Consider the following 14,580-nt stretch of genomic DNA (forward strand, 5'->3'; position numbering starts at 1 on the left):
AGCACTATCTATCCATCCATAACCTTAATTGCATCGAAAACATGCAAAAATGTGTCGAAATCGTTAAAATAAAAGTTTAAGTCTATTTTATTTTTTTTCTCCGGGATAGGTCTTCTTGATAAGTCATTCTGCATTTGCTTGTCATTCATAGACCCTTTGTTTATGGCATTTTTCGAAAGTAAAGGTTGGTATCGTGTTCAAAAGAAATTCCTTTTTCTATCTCAATCACATGTTAAATTCCGTTCACTGAATCGGAAAAGTAAAGAATCGGAACAAAATTCTTACAACAGTATCCACATGAAAAGAACGAAAAACAAAATTGGCATTTGTAAGGTTCCCACGCAAAGTAATGGGAGCTGTCACTTTACTTTCGGAAAAATATTCTGCTCGATTATTCCGTAAGTAAAAGTGACAATTCGCTCCATGCAGATCAGTTGTCAAAATTCCTCTTGGTAATATTAAACAAAATTCCGTTACCTCTCTACTTTTTAAGTCGATACTGGCCTTAAACACGGGATAAGGCTTTTCGGGAGGGGAAATTTTCTCTCTCCGAGGTCGGGCCGATGACGGTTCGGAGAAAATTCTCGTTATCGGCCCGAAGTTGGAGAAGGCTTATCCCAGATAGAAAAAAAACGAGTGGCTTGGCCGTTTTTTAGGGTGGACCTACACATATTTTGAAAATAACACGTTGTAGGCCCAATTAAAAATTAGTTTTTTCTAAGTAATTTAATTGAAGATGCGGAACATTTTTATACTATTAGTAGCTACTAGAGGGTACTACCGAAGGGTGTTAAAATTGAATTTGTTTACTTTTCATTGTAGGCCCTAATCAATTGTTAAGCGAGATTTCTGTGTGTAGGCCCTTTTCAAATGTTACGCGAGAAAAGGCCTATTGTTGACAGTTCGTTTTGACATTTGCTTGACCCATGAAGCACACCAAAATGCAAAAGAAAGCGCTTGTGTGCGTGTCGTCTTTCGCCTGCCATCGTTTCGCTCGCGGTTTGCTGCGATGCTCTCCTCATTTTGCTTTGCTGTGTCGCGAAAACATCTTCCATTCATTCGTTCGTCGCCGTGTCTGCGGTCAAGTCCGGAACGTCGTCGCGTCGCACTTTCACTCGTCGTGTCTGTTGATGTGAGGATTATTTTCTGGTGTTTTGGTGAATTTAATAAATTTTGAAGGGCGTTGCTGAAAAAGAAAAACATTTTGCGTGAAAATTGATGAAAACGGTGATTAATTTGAATAGTAGATGCATTGCGGAAAGATTTTCTTGCGATGAAGCCATTCGAGTGTCGCCCTGGCAGTGGATGATGGTGATGAAAAAATGGCAACATGGGAAAAATAAAAAGTTTCCCTTTTGCTGCTTGTTGAGACCCGTAGCAGAGCTTTCAGTGATTGGCACTTTCTTGTAATTAAAATTTCTCAGAGGAACTTAAACTGAGGAAAAGTTTGCTTTTATTTTCAAAATAAATTGAGATTAGTGACTATCGTGTATTTTCTTTTATACTGCTCGAGAAAAGTGTTGGTTGTGCAAAGGAAGAACTTCTTGCGAAGAAGTTGAACTGGAGGAAAACGCTTTTGGATACCAAATTTTGCGGCCATCTTTCCATCGTCGTTGTTGTTGTTGCTGTTGGGTACGTGTGCAGCACCGCGACGCCCAGACGCAGAGCAAACGAAGCGGATAGAAGAACCTTTTGGACGGAGAGTGTTGAGCTGCTGCAGTGTAAAGGTGTGAGTGAACATCCTAGGGTGGTGTTAGTGAGTGTATTTTGCGGTGGTGGATCGAATTTTCGTGGAACCCCAAAGTGGGTCGCCTGCGGATCAGTGAATCGTTCAGTTCGAAAAGAAAACAATAAGGGCACAATAAACCCTTGAAGGTGTCGATGCAAAATTGATTTTGATGAGTTAATAAAAGTGAATCAATTGCGTCCATACGATTCGGATTATAGAAGTGCTGTAGCTCGCAGTGTGAGCAACCAGAAGAAGAGTGATGTCTTCGCAAACTACAACTCCCGGTGCTTCCGGTGCTGCAGCAACAGCGGCTTCGGCAGCGGCTGGCGTTGCCAACATGGAGACCGATGATCTGGTCGATCCAATGAATGATTTTCTGCCGCTGCTGCCGGAGAATATCAAACAGGAGCTGTTTGAAGGCACGGCTGCTGCGGCCGCCGCTGCCGCAGCTGACAAGGGCACGGCCAATCCGTGCGATAGCGCTGAGAACAAGGTAGGTTTGTTAAAAACATGCTTAGAGATAAAACTTGATTTTTTTTTGGGTTTTCCGTTCTTTTCCATACATTTAGCTCCGATGACATTAAAATTTTTACTCTTTATGCAACGGATTAAAAAAAAATATTTTTTTTATCTAAAAAAAAACATTTATAAAAAATGTAAAATGCAAAAAGAAGTTTCGAACACAATATAAAAAATAATAGATGATGGAATTAATCCAAACTATTTTCTAATCACAAACTTTAATGGAATAAGATAGAACACAGCAGAAAGCGAATGCTTTTGGGATCAGTTTAGATTATGGCTTTTGTGGTTCGTGGTTGGGAATAAAAAAAATATTTTTGGCTCTCTCCGTTATTTCGCTTGCCCATCAGGTGCTACGCACCCAACCAAACCACGGGTTTTGAAATACGACAAATTCAGTTGTGGTTTTTTGATTGTTACGTTTTGTCATTTATTCCTAGGTGAATCTACCAAAGGTGTGCAGAATACCGAAGAAAATTCATCCTTTTTCCGAGCCACAATCGCATGTCACGGACTTCGCGTTGCAATCGCTTTCCATCTCAGTTTTTTTGCGGTTAGAATATTTTTCGTCGAAATCATTCAACCGGCCCCGACCGACCCCGTGCGCGGTAGTGGAAGGGGTGACTGTTGTTGACTGCGGTGCGTGTGCCGGCAGTAGCGCCTGCACCGGGCCGGTCTCGTGCTATTGACATTATCTCTGTTGTTGTTGTTGGTAAGAACGGAATTAAACAACCGCAGCAGGGAGCGGAACGAATAATATTGGTTCTGCTGTGTCGCCACCTGTGGTTGCGTGAAATAAGGGTTCTTGCTACCTGCTGGTTTCCATTCTGCAGGATGTTCTAAATTCTTGTAATCGAAAGAGATGCCTAGTAACTTTTGAAGTATGGAGGTTGGTGTACAGTAGAAGGAAGAATGAAATTGGTCAGCATGCGCTGCTCAAGCTCGTTGTTCAGTAAAGCTTGATTTCCACCATTAGGTTTGCTAGTGTTTCAAAATCGAGGATGAATCACATTCCATGGCAAACATGCCTATCTGTTTTGTGTTTGTTTTGTTCATTTTTTGCCTAACAAAGTTGTTCCGAAAGACACATTTCACTCCAAGAACGAACTTTATCTAAAAGGCTCGATTTTGTTAATTTCAGATTTTATGACGTTTTACCCTTCTTACATCCTAAGAAGGGTATAAAGATCGCTTGAAAAACCGACTTTTTATCCGAGGCTCGGAGACCCAAGTCGTATATACCAATCAACTCAGCTCGACGAACTGAGCACATGTATGTATGTGTGTGTGTGTGTGCGTGTGTGCGTATGTGTGTGCGTTACAAAAATGTCACATCAAGATCACAGCCGTCCGTGGACCGATTTGCACGATTTTAACACTGAACGAAAGCTATGACTTTGTCATTGTACAAGTTTAATTTTTTTTTGCAATCGGACATTTGGTTCCAGAGATATGTGAGAAATTCGAACATGAAGTGTATTTTCAGAAAAGTAACAAAATAATGTCACATGAATATCTCAGCCGTCTGTAAACCAATTTGCATGATTTTATCTTTAAACGAAAGCTATGACTTTGCCATGGAACCCATTGTATTTTGTTTTTGCAATTAGACATTGGGTTCCGGAGATATTTCTGAAATACGAACATAAAGCATTAGACGTATCAACTTCACACATTGGTAAAATATGTCCCATCAAGATCTCAGTCGTCCTTGGACCGAATTGTGCGATTTTATCTTTAAACGAAAGCTATGTTTTTGTCATCGGACCCATTAATTTTTTTCTGCAATCGGAAATTCGGTTTCAGAGATATTGGTGTGAAATACGAATATGAGACATATTTTCAGACTACTAATGAAGAATTGTCACACCAATATCTCAGCCGTCTATGACCCGATTTGAATTCTTTTGTGCTTAAACAGAAGCTGTAATATTGCCATATAAGGCGGCAAATCAAATCTGCAGTCTTTTCGTATTTTTTAAAAATTGTTAAATTTCCAGAAATATCCCCTTTTTGCCTTTCTCGTACAACTAAGTTGTACCGAAAGGCTATCATTTCACTCCAAATTCGAACTTTTGATAGAAGTCCCGGAGATCCATAGTGTTATATACCATTCGACTCAGCTCGATGAGCTGAACAAATGTCTGTCTGTCCGTGTGTGCGTGTGTGTGTGTATGTGTGTGCGTGTGTGTGTGCACAAAATGCCATAAAAAACATTAGCAAAATTATCACATAGAAACTCTTAACCGATTTTCTTGCAACAAGTTGCATCCGACAGAGACTAAAACGCTGTTGATCACTATTGAATTTCATAATAATTGCAAATTGCAAAAAATAGATAATATTAAAATAGTGATGAGACATAGTCACATAGAACAATAATGTGTTATGAAAAATGCCTTGCATCTATGAATATTTTATCCGTGGCTTCCCATTAAGAGTTTCATCGCACTATAAAGATGCTCGTGTTGCACGCATTTAGGCGTAAGTGTGCTCTTCGTTCAGTTTCATAGTACTATGAAATTGTCCGAAAGTGAAAATTCGAACATAGGAAATTCGAGAAACTTTTGGCAGCGCCATCTGTCGTCTAGTAGTGTAAATTTTCTATCATAACATTAGACGGTGTAACTGTTTTGCCTTTCTTGTACATCATCGAGGTGTAAGCGTAAAGGCTACATTTATTACCTTTTTGCGCGAGAAAGGCGCCATCACCGTTAGGTGGATTAATCTGGGTTTTTATTTTGAAATCGATAAAAGCATGATAATATCAGTTATTTTATATTCAATTGAAGGTCATATGCATAGAAATCGTAATATGCACTGGGCACACACAACCATTCAAAAGTGTAAGAAGGGTTGCGTTCACTGTAGGTGGATTAAGTCGGGTTTTTAACCTTATTTTGTCTCCCCACACAATTTTGAAAATTTTAGTCGTTCTTTTTATTTCTGTAGGTAAATAATACCGCAAGCAACAATTTTCACCGTCTGCTGTTTATTTATTATACATCATTTGCATATCTGAGTACCTGTCAAGGATTTTGTAAGGCTTTTCAGCTAGGAAGAATGGGCATCGTTTACGTATTTTGCCTTTCCAAGACATACAATGATTATTATTTGTCAAATAAATTATAACGATTGAAAATAAAATATAATCCAGTTTTGTTACCTTCCCAATTTTATCAGAGGGGTAATCAAATCGGGATATTACTGTATATTCAAATTTTTTTTTTTCTAAAATTTTTGCCGAATGTAAGGTGAGACTTTAAACAAATTTGACCTGACCGATCGAGTGAGGTGCGACGCCAACAGCGTCTGTTCCAGCATCCAGCGGCTGAATATGAATATAGTATAATATAATTTATAAGTATTTAACAACACAGGTAGTGTATTCGTTAAGATGTCAGAGTCAGTTGGTGTATCAGTCCAGTACATCCCTCCTCACATTTGGAAATAAAGTAAAACTCCTCGGTCTTTAATATCATTTATTGACAAATCAATCAATTATGAATAACCTCAGCTAATTGAATGTTATCATCGGTACAATTGAAAATCTTTGTATTTTGCCGGGGCGTTTAGATTTCTATTAGGACGATTTGCGATTGCTGGAGTCGTTGCACAACTGGAATGACGATAACTTCTTGACATGGGCTCGATTACTGGCATACTCCTTCCCGGTTTCTTTAGACTTAACGGAAGTAAACGTTTACGTTAATAACTTCAATTAAAAGATTCCCAATTCCAGCCGGAGCAATGCTTCATCCAGCTGTTAATCACTTCGATCGGACACCGGGACGCACACTTGCCTTTAGCCTTGTGGAAAGTCCTTATCCACTCATCACAGTCGAGCCACTCCAGCCAGCGATCATCAGCCGTCCCGGGCCTGTGCTTGAGACAGGTAAAGGGCAGTGGCGTCGCGTGTAATAATTGGGAACCTGTTCAAAAATGTTCAACAAACAAATATCATTCTTAATAACCCTTCAGCACGTGCGCGGTGTGGTGCCACTCGTCGCTAGCACGCTTTGTCGCCATAGGCAACGTTCTTGCAACAAATGGTGCCCTACCAAATAACTATGACTGGCGTCACCGGTGACCATCGGAAAAATATCTTTATAAAGCTCACTTTTCGTTGTTGGCCGTTAGCAAGGGAAAAGTATCATGCAACCATTTGATAACCAATAAGTTTTCATTGAAAGATTAACACAATATCAAAATATAATCTTCATTAGTTGGCCTACCTGTGCAATGAACAGGTTGAACAGGCCGGCCAGACGCCACTTGTAAAGGGACCTTCCAACAACGTTTCTCAGGCGTACGATCTCAATACGATCAGTTCATCTCGTGTAAAAAATCCCGATTCCAGCCAAAATGCCGCAACGCTTCATCCAGCTGAAAATTGTTGCAACGTCATTGCTCGAAATGATGCGCAATTCTTGTGCGTTTAGTACCAGAATGTCAGGGCCTACGCAAGAATACGACGGATTTGAAACTACGATTGTCTGACACTTATGCAATTCAGATCTCTTGTCGGACTACGCGATATTTTCGTTGTGATCGTAGTGAGTGCAACGATGGCTGCAACGAACTCGAGCAAGTCGTATTGTGCGTGAAACTTCCAAATCGATTCGTATATCTTCCGAATTTACCTGCGTCCAAAATCTGATCCAGCGCTCTACTCCGCTCTTATCTCCGCCGAATTTCAGACATGTCTTTGGACAACGATATCATTCTACTGCTAGGGGATTACAATCTCCCTTACCTTCAGTGGCGTTTTGACGACGATATCAACGGCTGGCTTTCCGTAAATGCGTCTAACGAGCAAGAAATTTCTCTAACCGAATCAATCTTCGCCAGCGGTCTGGTGCAAATCAACTCAATTTCGAATCGTAATAGTAGAGTGCTTGATCTTGTGTTCACGAGCTCGTCGGACATCTTAGAAGTTTCTCAGCCAGCCTTGCCCCTCCTACCAACAGATGATCATCACTCGCCAGTGCTAATACAAATGGATGTACAGCAACAGTTTACTAACTAGGCGCTTTTTAACTGAACTGTTTTTTAACTAGGCGTTCGCTAACTGGATCAAAGCCCAGTTAAAAATCAATTATCCGTCAAAAAAACAACAAATAATCGGTGACGAGGGGATTCTGGATGGTATGGTATGGTATTTTGAGCTTCATGTAAAACACGATTACAACAATGCATCGCGAATTCCCTCGTCAGCCCTGTTACAAAGCGGCGTTCGTTAACTGGGCTGGTGTTTTAGCCCAGTTAGCGAACGGCCGCTGTATGCAGTTTCGTACCCGCTCAAACTGAACGCGATCCAGATGCTGTAGATTTTGACTTCCGGCGATGCGATTGTTTCTCTCTCAATTCTGAGCTTTCTACGATCAACTGGAATCAATATCTACAGGCGAATTGTATCGATGGTAATGTTGTCTTGTTCTATGACAAACTGTATGAAGTTTTACAATTGATGGTACCTCGTCGCCGAAGTAATAATCACGGTATTAGCAGAAAGCCTTCATTGAATGCTGTTTTAAAACTAGGATTAAGAATGTAGTTTAATTTAAGTCTGTACGATACCATCGAAGACGATTCAATAAATAAATAAATTCCCCGCTGATAAGTTAGAATTCAATGAAAGATGATAGATAGATAGAGTCCAGGAAGTGCGGGGTTAGGGATCACCTCCAACAGCAAACGAGGGAGGCAGGACTACATCCCCGACCCGCTAAACCGTTTCCATTGCCGCCAAGCCCATAGTCCCTTCGGTACAACCAGAAAGTAATGCTTCAAAGGGGGCCAGTGCACAACGCACCCTCGAGGTTAGCTGCGTGTCCTTGCAGCACCGAACATCGTAACTCGCTTTTTTAGAAGAACACCATGGTATCGTGCCAGCGCGTTGCCGGCTTTCCCTATGTCCTCGGAAGGTGGGTCGACTTCGCGCCTGCTTCCCTCTGCACAACTGGTATCAAGAATGGTGATGCCGCGTGCACCCCAAATTGACCTCTCAGCGATAGGGCCTATTCGCCAGCACACAGAGGGACTTGCCGACGCGGTGCCTACGCCTGCCCCAGCCTTGACGAGGACCCCTTTCCGTCCTCGGGCTCGGAACCCGCCCGATTGACCGACGCCGCGAAAGCGACGATACCATGTTGTTCTTCGCGCGGCCACTTGTTCGATAAAAGGATCGAGTTCGACCACAGAGCATGACCACCGGTATGACCCATGAAGCCGACTCCGATCCCTTGGACCACCTCTTATGCGCCTGAACTAGCCATCCTTGAGTCCACGCGCCACCTTCTGTGTAGCTCCGAGACGATTTGGCGATAGCCGATAAAACGACGTTCCAGCCAACTTCATCTTTACACATCCTCCGAACTAGGTTGTCCGGGGTAGTGTCCAGACCACATGTGGCAAGCATGTGGTCACGCATTGCGCAAAAACGTGAGCACACGAACAACACGTGTTCCGCCGTTTCCTCTAAACCTGCGCACACCAAACACTCGGGCGAGGCTGAGCAAGCCAGCTGCGTTACCTGCACTGTGATTTTGCAGCACGCTTAAACGCCGGGCACATCGAACCCCCCATGGGGTGCTTGCTGTTCACAGCTTTGCTGTAACAAATCAAACAATTGGGAGGGTTCGTGCAGCATTGTGCCTTATGTCCCTCCAATCCGCAGCGTCGGCAGAGATTGCTTCTGTCAGGGCCTTTGCAGTCCCATTACTTGTGCCCCGGTTCCAGGCACTTGAAGCAAACTTTGGGTTGCTCGTATATGCCCACAGGGCATACCGACCATCCCACTTTGACGCTCCCTAACTTGACTACCTGGAGGCGTCCGCTGCAGATAGCCGAACCAATGCTACCTGCGTCCCTGCCGGACCTTTTCGTAGCCGAACGGCTTAGGTGGGCGTCTCCACTTCAAACTGTCGCCGCAGTGCCGTGACGAGCTCTTCGACTTCGGTGATCTCGTCCAGGTTTTTAACCCTTAGATTCATCTCCGTCGTGAGTGAACTCACCTTGACCGTCTCGCCTAGCCAACTTCTTGTAGGCGGCGCCCTTTTGCAAGACGCCCCACTTCAGCTCGAGGATCATCTCGCCCGTCCGGGTACGTCTTATTCGACGTACGTCGGCGTCGAGTTCACCGAGCTTGACGTCACTCCTCATCCCTTCAAGACGTTCGAGTACTTAGCCTCGTCCGCCGTGATGACTAGGGCATCGCCCCTGGAGCGATTGGCGCCTACCCTAGACTTCTTGCTACCCTCATTCGCCTGGGCCTTCTTTTCGGCCCTTGACGTCTTCGGTTTCCTCTTGTTCTTGTACCGTCTTTCCTGGGTGGATGGACCATTCCAGGTCCTTCCTCCCCCGGTTTTGGAGGTACCTGGCCGGGGTTCAGCTTCCCAGCCCCACTACCCTTGTTCGGGGTAGTAACCCTCCGCGTTTTGGAGCGGCCCCCAGGGAGCTCATCCCCTGGAGACTGTCTCCCCCGGTATTGTGTCTGCTCCATTGGAGCAGTCACCACCGACGTACACGCAAATACTTGACCCTCAGTCTGGGTAGACTTTGGTACCACCGTCTTCGCTGGCACGCCTTCGGTCGATTCGACCTTGCCCGAGTCCGCGAATCCTTGAGCCTCAGTCTGGGTAGACCTCGACTCCACGGATTTCAAGGGTTTACACTTGGCCGTCCCGACCGCCCTCTCCAGCTTGGCGTCCAGCATCGACTTTTGAAGTTTCTGCAAGCTCCTCTTGAGGTCGAGTTGCTCGGGAAAAGAGGTCCACCACGCCAGAGCCCAGCATGACGCGGTAAGGGACAATTACTGTGGAGGGTGCCCAGGTACCCTACATGCTCTGTTAAAGGCCTAGCTTATTATTTCACCCCCCTGGCCATACATCCCCTCGGCACGGGTCGCTTGACGCCTTGGGATTAGGGGTTAGGGACGTTGTTTTTCTGCAGCAAATGTTGTTACGTCGTGCTGTAAGTGTTGCTATTTTTTTGTCGCATGTGAGTGAAACGTTTCAACTTGACGCAACATTTCGACGTATCAACAATGCAGCATACGGAGCAGCGTAACATTTCGACGAAAGTAGCATGACCTCGGTCATGCTGACTTATCAGAACGACGTATGTGATTTATCTTTTGCAGAACGTTGTAGCATATATTTTTGTCAAAATAACTGAAATGTTCACACGCAGGACAGACTACAGAGTCAGTGACGATGAACCTTTTCTTAATGTATCGTTGAGGTGAATTCCCTTGCAATAAAAATGTTTAGTTTTTAAATAGGAATAAAAATGAAATCTGAAAACTTCCAAGCCGATTTTCTCAGCTTGATCAAAATGTTACATACGCCGATTTGAAAAAGTACCCGAGAAAATCTATATTGTCGCAGAATTAGCGAATATGAAACGGGTCAACATTTTTAAAGGAATTTATTTTTGAAGGTTTTTTTTCGAGGAATTTAATATATTTAGTTAGGGAGGGGGTAAGTCAAACGTCAATGGCTCATACAAATTTATGAAATTTTTTATGAGCAAGTTTCCATGCTGATGGGCGGAAAACTTCTCGACATCTGTCCAGTCCAGAATATTGATCAAAGATATAAATTGTAAATAGAATAATTATTAATAATTGAGAAGAGTAAGGAGGCATTCCACGGGGGCATGTCAGTCGATCCTGAGCGACCATTTCGAAAATATTTGAAACTCTGCACAGTTTTTCAATTTCATCTAAATCGTCATTTTTCGATATCAAATCTTCATATTAAGTCACGACTAACTTTTCAAAAGGGTGTATGTGAAAATGGTTCAAAAATATTTAAAAAGCTGCACAGCAAAAACGGAATGTTCGATTGTTATGATTTTTTCAGCAAAGTTAGAAAACTAAATGGTGATTCTTAAGAAAATGTGCACAGTAAAAAAAAATTTTTTTGCCTTTAAAAATATCATTTTTGTCACAAAAACTCAAATATCTCAAAACCCTATCTTTTTTCGAACGTAATTTTTTTAGGGAAAACGGTCCATTATATTAGCTATCTACCATAAAAATTTGGTGATGGTAAACTAATAAACAAAAAAGTTATGACATTTCAAACATTTCACAATTTTCACATTTAGTAAAAAAAATTTTTTCTGTGTAAGTTATTTCGAGAATTGCAGTTTGATGCAGATTTTATTGTTAAGGGACGTGATTTAAACAAGTTGTTTTCATGATATTTTGATTTAATTATTCATAGCATCTATAAGAAACTTAGACACGATCCAGTGTTGTGATCAAAAGTATTGATAGTGTCATAATTTTCATTGCACGTGACTGGCGAAAAATTCTTTTAATAGTGTTGAAACCTGTTGATAATAACGTTGATAGAAACATATCAGAAATGTTATTTTTAAGACAAAAGCTGCAAAATCAAAGATTTATATACACGTGTACGTCTATAGTTTACCTGCAACAAATATACCTCTTAGAGAATAGACTTTATGATCGGGAGGAAACGGGTATCTTCAACAACAACAAATGCATGATAGGTACATACCATGACAATGCTCACGAAAAAGCAAAAAAATTACTACTACTAAGGTTGTTAAAGATCTTATAGTAATTTTTTTCTTCAGTCAAGCAAATGACACCAAACTAGTCAGTAAAAACTTAAAAGTGATTTTGTTTATTGAAATATTACGAACAACATGAGTAGCCGCTTTCTCAACTGTTGTAGGCCGTTTGATGGAAAAAAGTGTTCAAAAGAGTTACGAAATCTCACCGAAAGCACCATAGATAAACTGAAAGCGACTGGTTATGCTCCAATGTCCACATTGAATACAAATTTACGCATTTGCACGTCCTGCCGTCTAAACGTTTACAAAAGAGCAATCTGTATATCATCGGTTGAGCAGAGCGCAGGAAGTTCGAAAACGACAGCAACTGAGCAATTGCCAGATGTATCGACAACAACTGAGGAATTACCAGAAGTATTAAGTGCTGAGAGCCTTGCCACCGTACCATCAGCGAAATCTGTTTCAACAAATCAATCGGAAGATGAGTGTATCCAAAAGGTCAACATCGAACGCTTTAACGAGGGCATAGCTGGGATAAAAGTGACTCCGATTAAATGGAAGAAGATCGACTACGTTGATGACCCGAAGAGAAAATACCTTGAAATAAACTAAGCTGTAGCAAGAAACCCCATCAAATTAGGACCTGATGATGTGGAAAATACAGACTACGATGAGGTAATTATAAATATGAAGGAAAGGTTCTCGAATGCAGCCACGACAAGGAAAGAAAAAATATTGATTTTGTCGATGCTGCCAAGTTCGTGGTCTATTCAGGATGCCATTGATGAGTTCAAAACCAATAGAAATACAGTAAAAGAGGCAAAACAATTGAAGAATAACTGTCTTTCAACCAAAAATACTAGGTCTAGTACTGCATTAACAAATGAGACAAAAGAAATAGTAGTTCAATATTTTGAAGATGATGAAGTAAGTCGAGCTATGCCTGGTCAAAAAGATTATGTATCAGTAAACACCGATGGAAAGCGTCAAACAATCCAAAAACGATTAATGATGACGACTTTGAAAGAAGCGTACACACGCTTCAAGGAAATTCACGATAATATTAAAATAGGTTTTTCCTCATTTGCAAGCCTTCGGCCAAGGCAATGTAAGCTTCTTTCCAATTCAGGAACACATAATGTGTGTGTGTGCACAACCCATGAGAATATTAATCTTATTTTACATAGTTTGAAAAGAATCAATTTAACAAAGGATATTAAAATGTTAACTGGTAGTCTTTTGTGTGAAAATACAACATCAAATTGCTATCTACGATCTTGTTCGGATTGTCCAGATTCTTCATCATTGGAAAATACTTTATTCGCTGAGTTTGAAGAAAAATATATTGATCAGTTATCATTTGAGCAATGGGTGACCACGGATAGGTGTGACATAGAAACTATTGTAAAACCTGTAGATGAGTTTGTGTCATATTTTTGCTTGAAATTAGAAAGTTTAATCCTCACGATTTCATTAAAACAGAACAATCCAGCTTTTTAAAAATACGAAAAATACATTACAAAATGGTGAATTTTTAGTCATTTGTGATTTTTCTGAAAATTACAGCTTTGTATTGCAAGATGAAGTGCAGTCCCATCACTGGAACGTACAACAAGCTACAATTCATCCATTCGTTATTTATTTTAATGGAAGTACGCAAATTGAACACTTAAGTTTTATTATAATTTCCGAAGATTTAAGACACGATTCAGTATCCGTAAACTTGTTCATTGAAAAAATGATTAACTTTTTACGCGTTGATAAGCATAAAGAAGTCAAAAGATATATTTCATGTCTGATGGAGCAGCGTCGCAGTACAAAAATCGTAAGAATTTTTCGAGCCTATGTCAATTTAAATCAATGTACGGAATTGATGCAGAATGGCATTTTTGCTACATCACATGGCAAAGGTCCTTGTGATGCTATTGGAGGAACAATAAAGCGCATGGCCACAAGAGCAAGTTTAGCCAAAGAACGTGAGCATCCAATTAAAACTGCGAAAGAACTTTTTGATTGGGCAAATCGTAGAAAAGAAAAAGATTTAACCAAATTATCATTTTGTTTTACTACTACTGAAGAGTACGAAATAAAGGCTTCAGAGCTCAGCGAGCAATTTAATAACGCGAAAACGATCCAAGGAACCCAAAAATTTCACTGTTTCATTCCATTGTCGGAAAATAAAATTAAAGCAAAACTATACTCAAACTGTGCTGATAATAATTCAAAAGTGTTCGATATTTTAAAAAATTGAATAAAAATAAATAAAAAATAAGTATTAATAAACTGTTTTCATGATATCATAACCCATACCAAAATTCAAACCCAAAACTCTTAGAGTTTCTATAACAACATTGTGTAACTGCCACATTTAATTTAATACTTAGGATAATATTAATTCATTTTTATTTATTTATACATATAATATACATAATATCGATGAATACATAAATATGGAATATCATACAAACAACTTGTTTAACTCACGCAAGGCCCTTAACAATAAAATCAGCATCAAACTGCGATTCTTGAAAAAAAAAATACACGGAAATTTTTTTTTGTTTACTATATGTGAAAATTGTGAAATGTTTGAAATGTCATAACTTTTTTGTTTATTAGTTTACCATCACCAAATTTTTATGGTAGATAGCTAATATAATGGACCGTTTTCCCTAAAAAAAATACGTTCGAAAAAAGATAGGGTTTTGAGATATTTGAGTTTTTGTGACAAAATGATATTTTTAAAGGCAAAAAATTTTTTTTTTACTGTGCACATTTTC

The 14,580-nt window shown here is 40.6% G+C and overlaps 1 protein-coding gene across 9 annotated transcripts in view; it reads left to right on the forward strand.

The window, feature by feature from the left end:
- The first annotated feature begins 1,024 nt into the window (after positions 1-1,024).
- LOC134221095 (E3 ubiquitin-protein ligase TRIM33-like) overlaps positions 1,025-14,580 on the forward strand; it is a 160,724-nt gene continuing 147,168 nt past the window's right edge. For 3 of the 9 annotated variants that reach the window (XM_062700285.1, XM_062700287.1, XM_062700288.1), the window contains exon 1: positions 1,034-2,222. In XM_062700285.1, the coding sequence (XP_062556269.1) occupies positions 1,989-2,222 (234 nt within the window). In that variant the 5' untranslated portion in view covers positions 1,034-1,988. Of the gene's footprint in view, positions 2,223-14,580 lie in introns of all 9 variants that reach the window. The other 6 variants (XM_062700284.1, XM_062700286.1, XM_062700283.1 and 3 more) reach the window with 5 other exon arrangements.

The sequence above is a fragment of the Armigeres subalbatus genome, chromosome 3, assembly GCF_024139115.2.
Source record: "Armigeres subalbatus isolate Guangzhou_Male chromosome 3, GZ_Asu_2, whole genome shotgun sequence".
NCBI lineage: Eukaryota > Metazoa > Arthropoda > Insecta > Diptera > Culicidae > Armigeres > Armigeres subalbatus.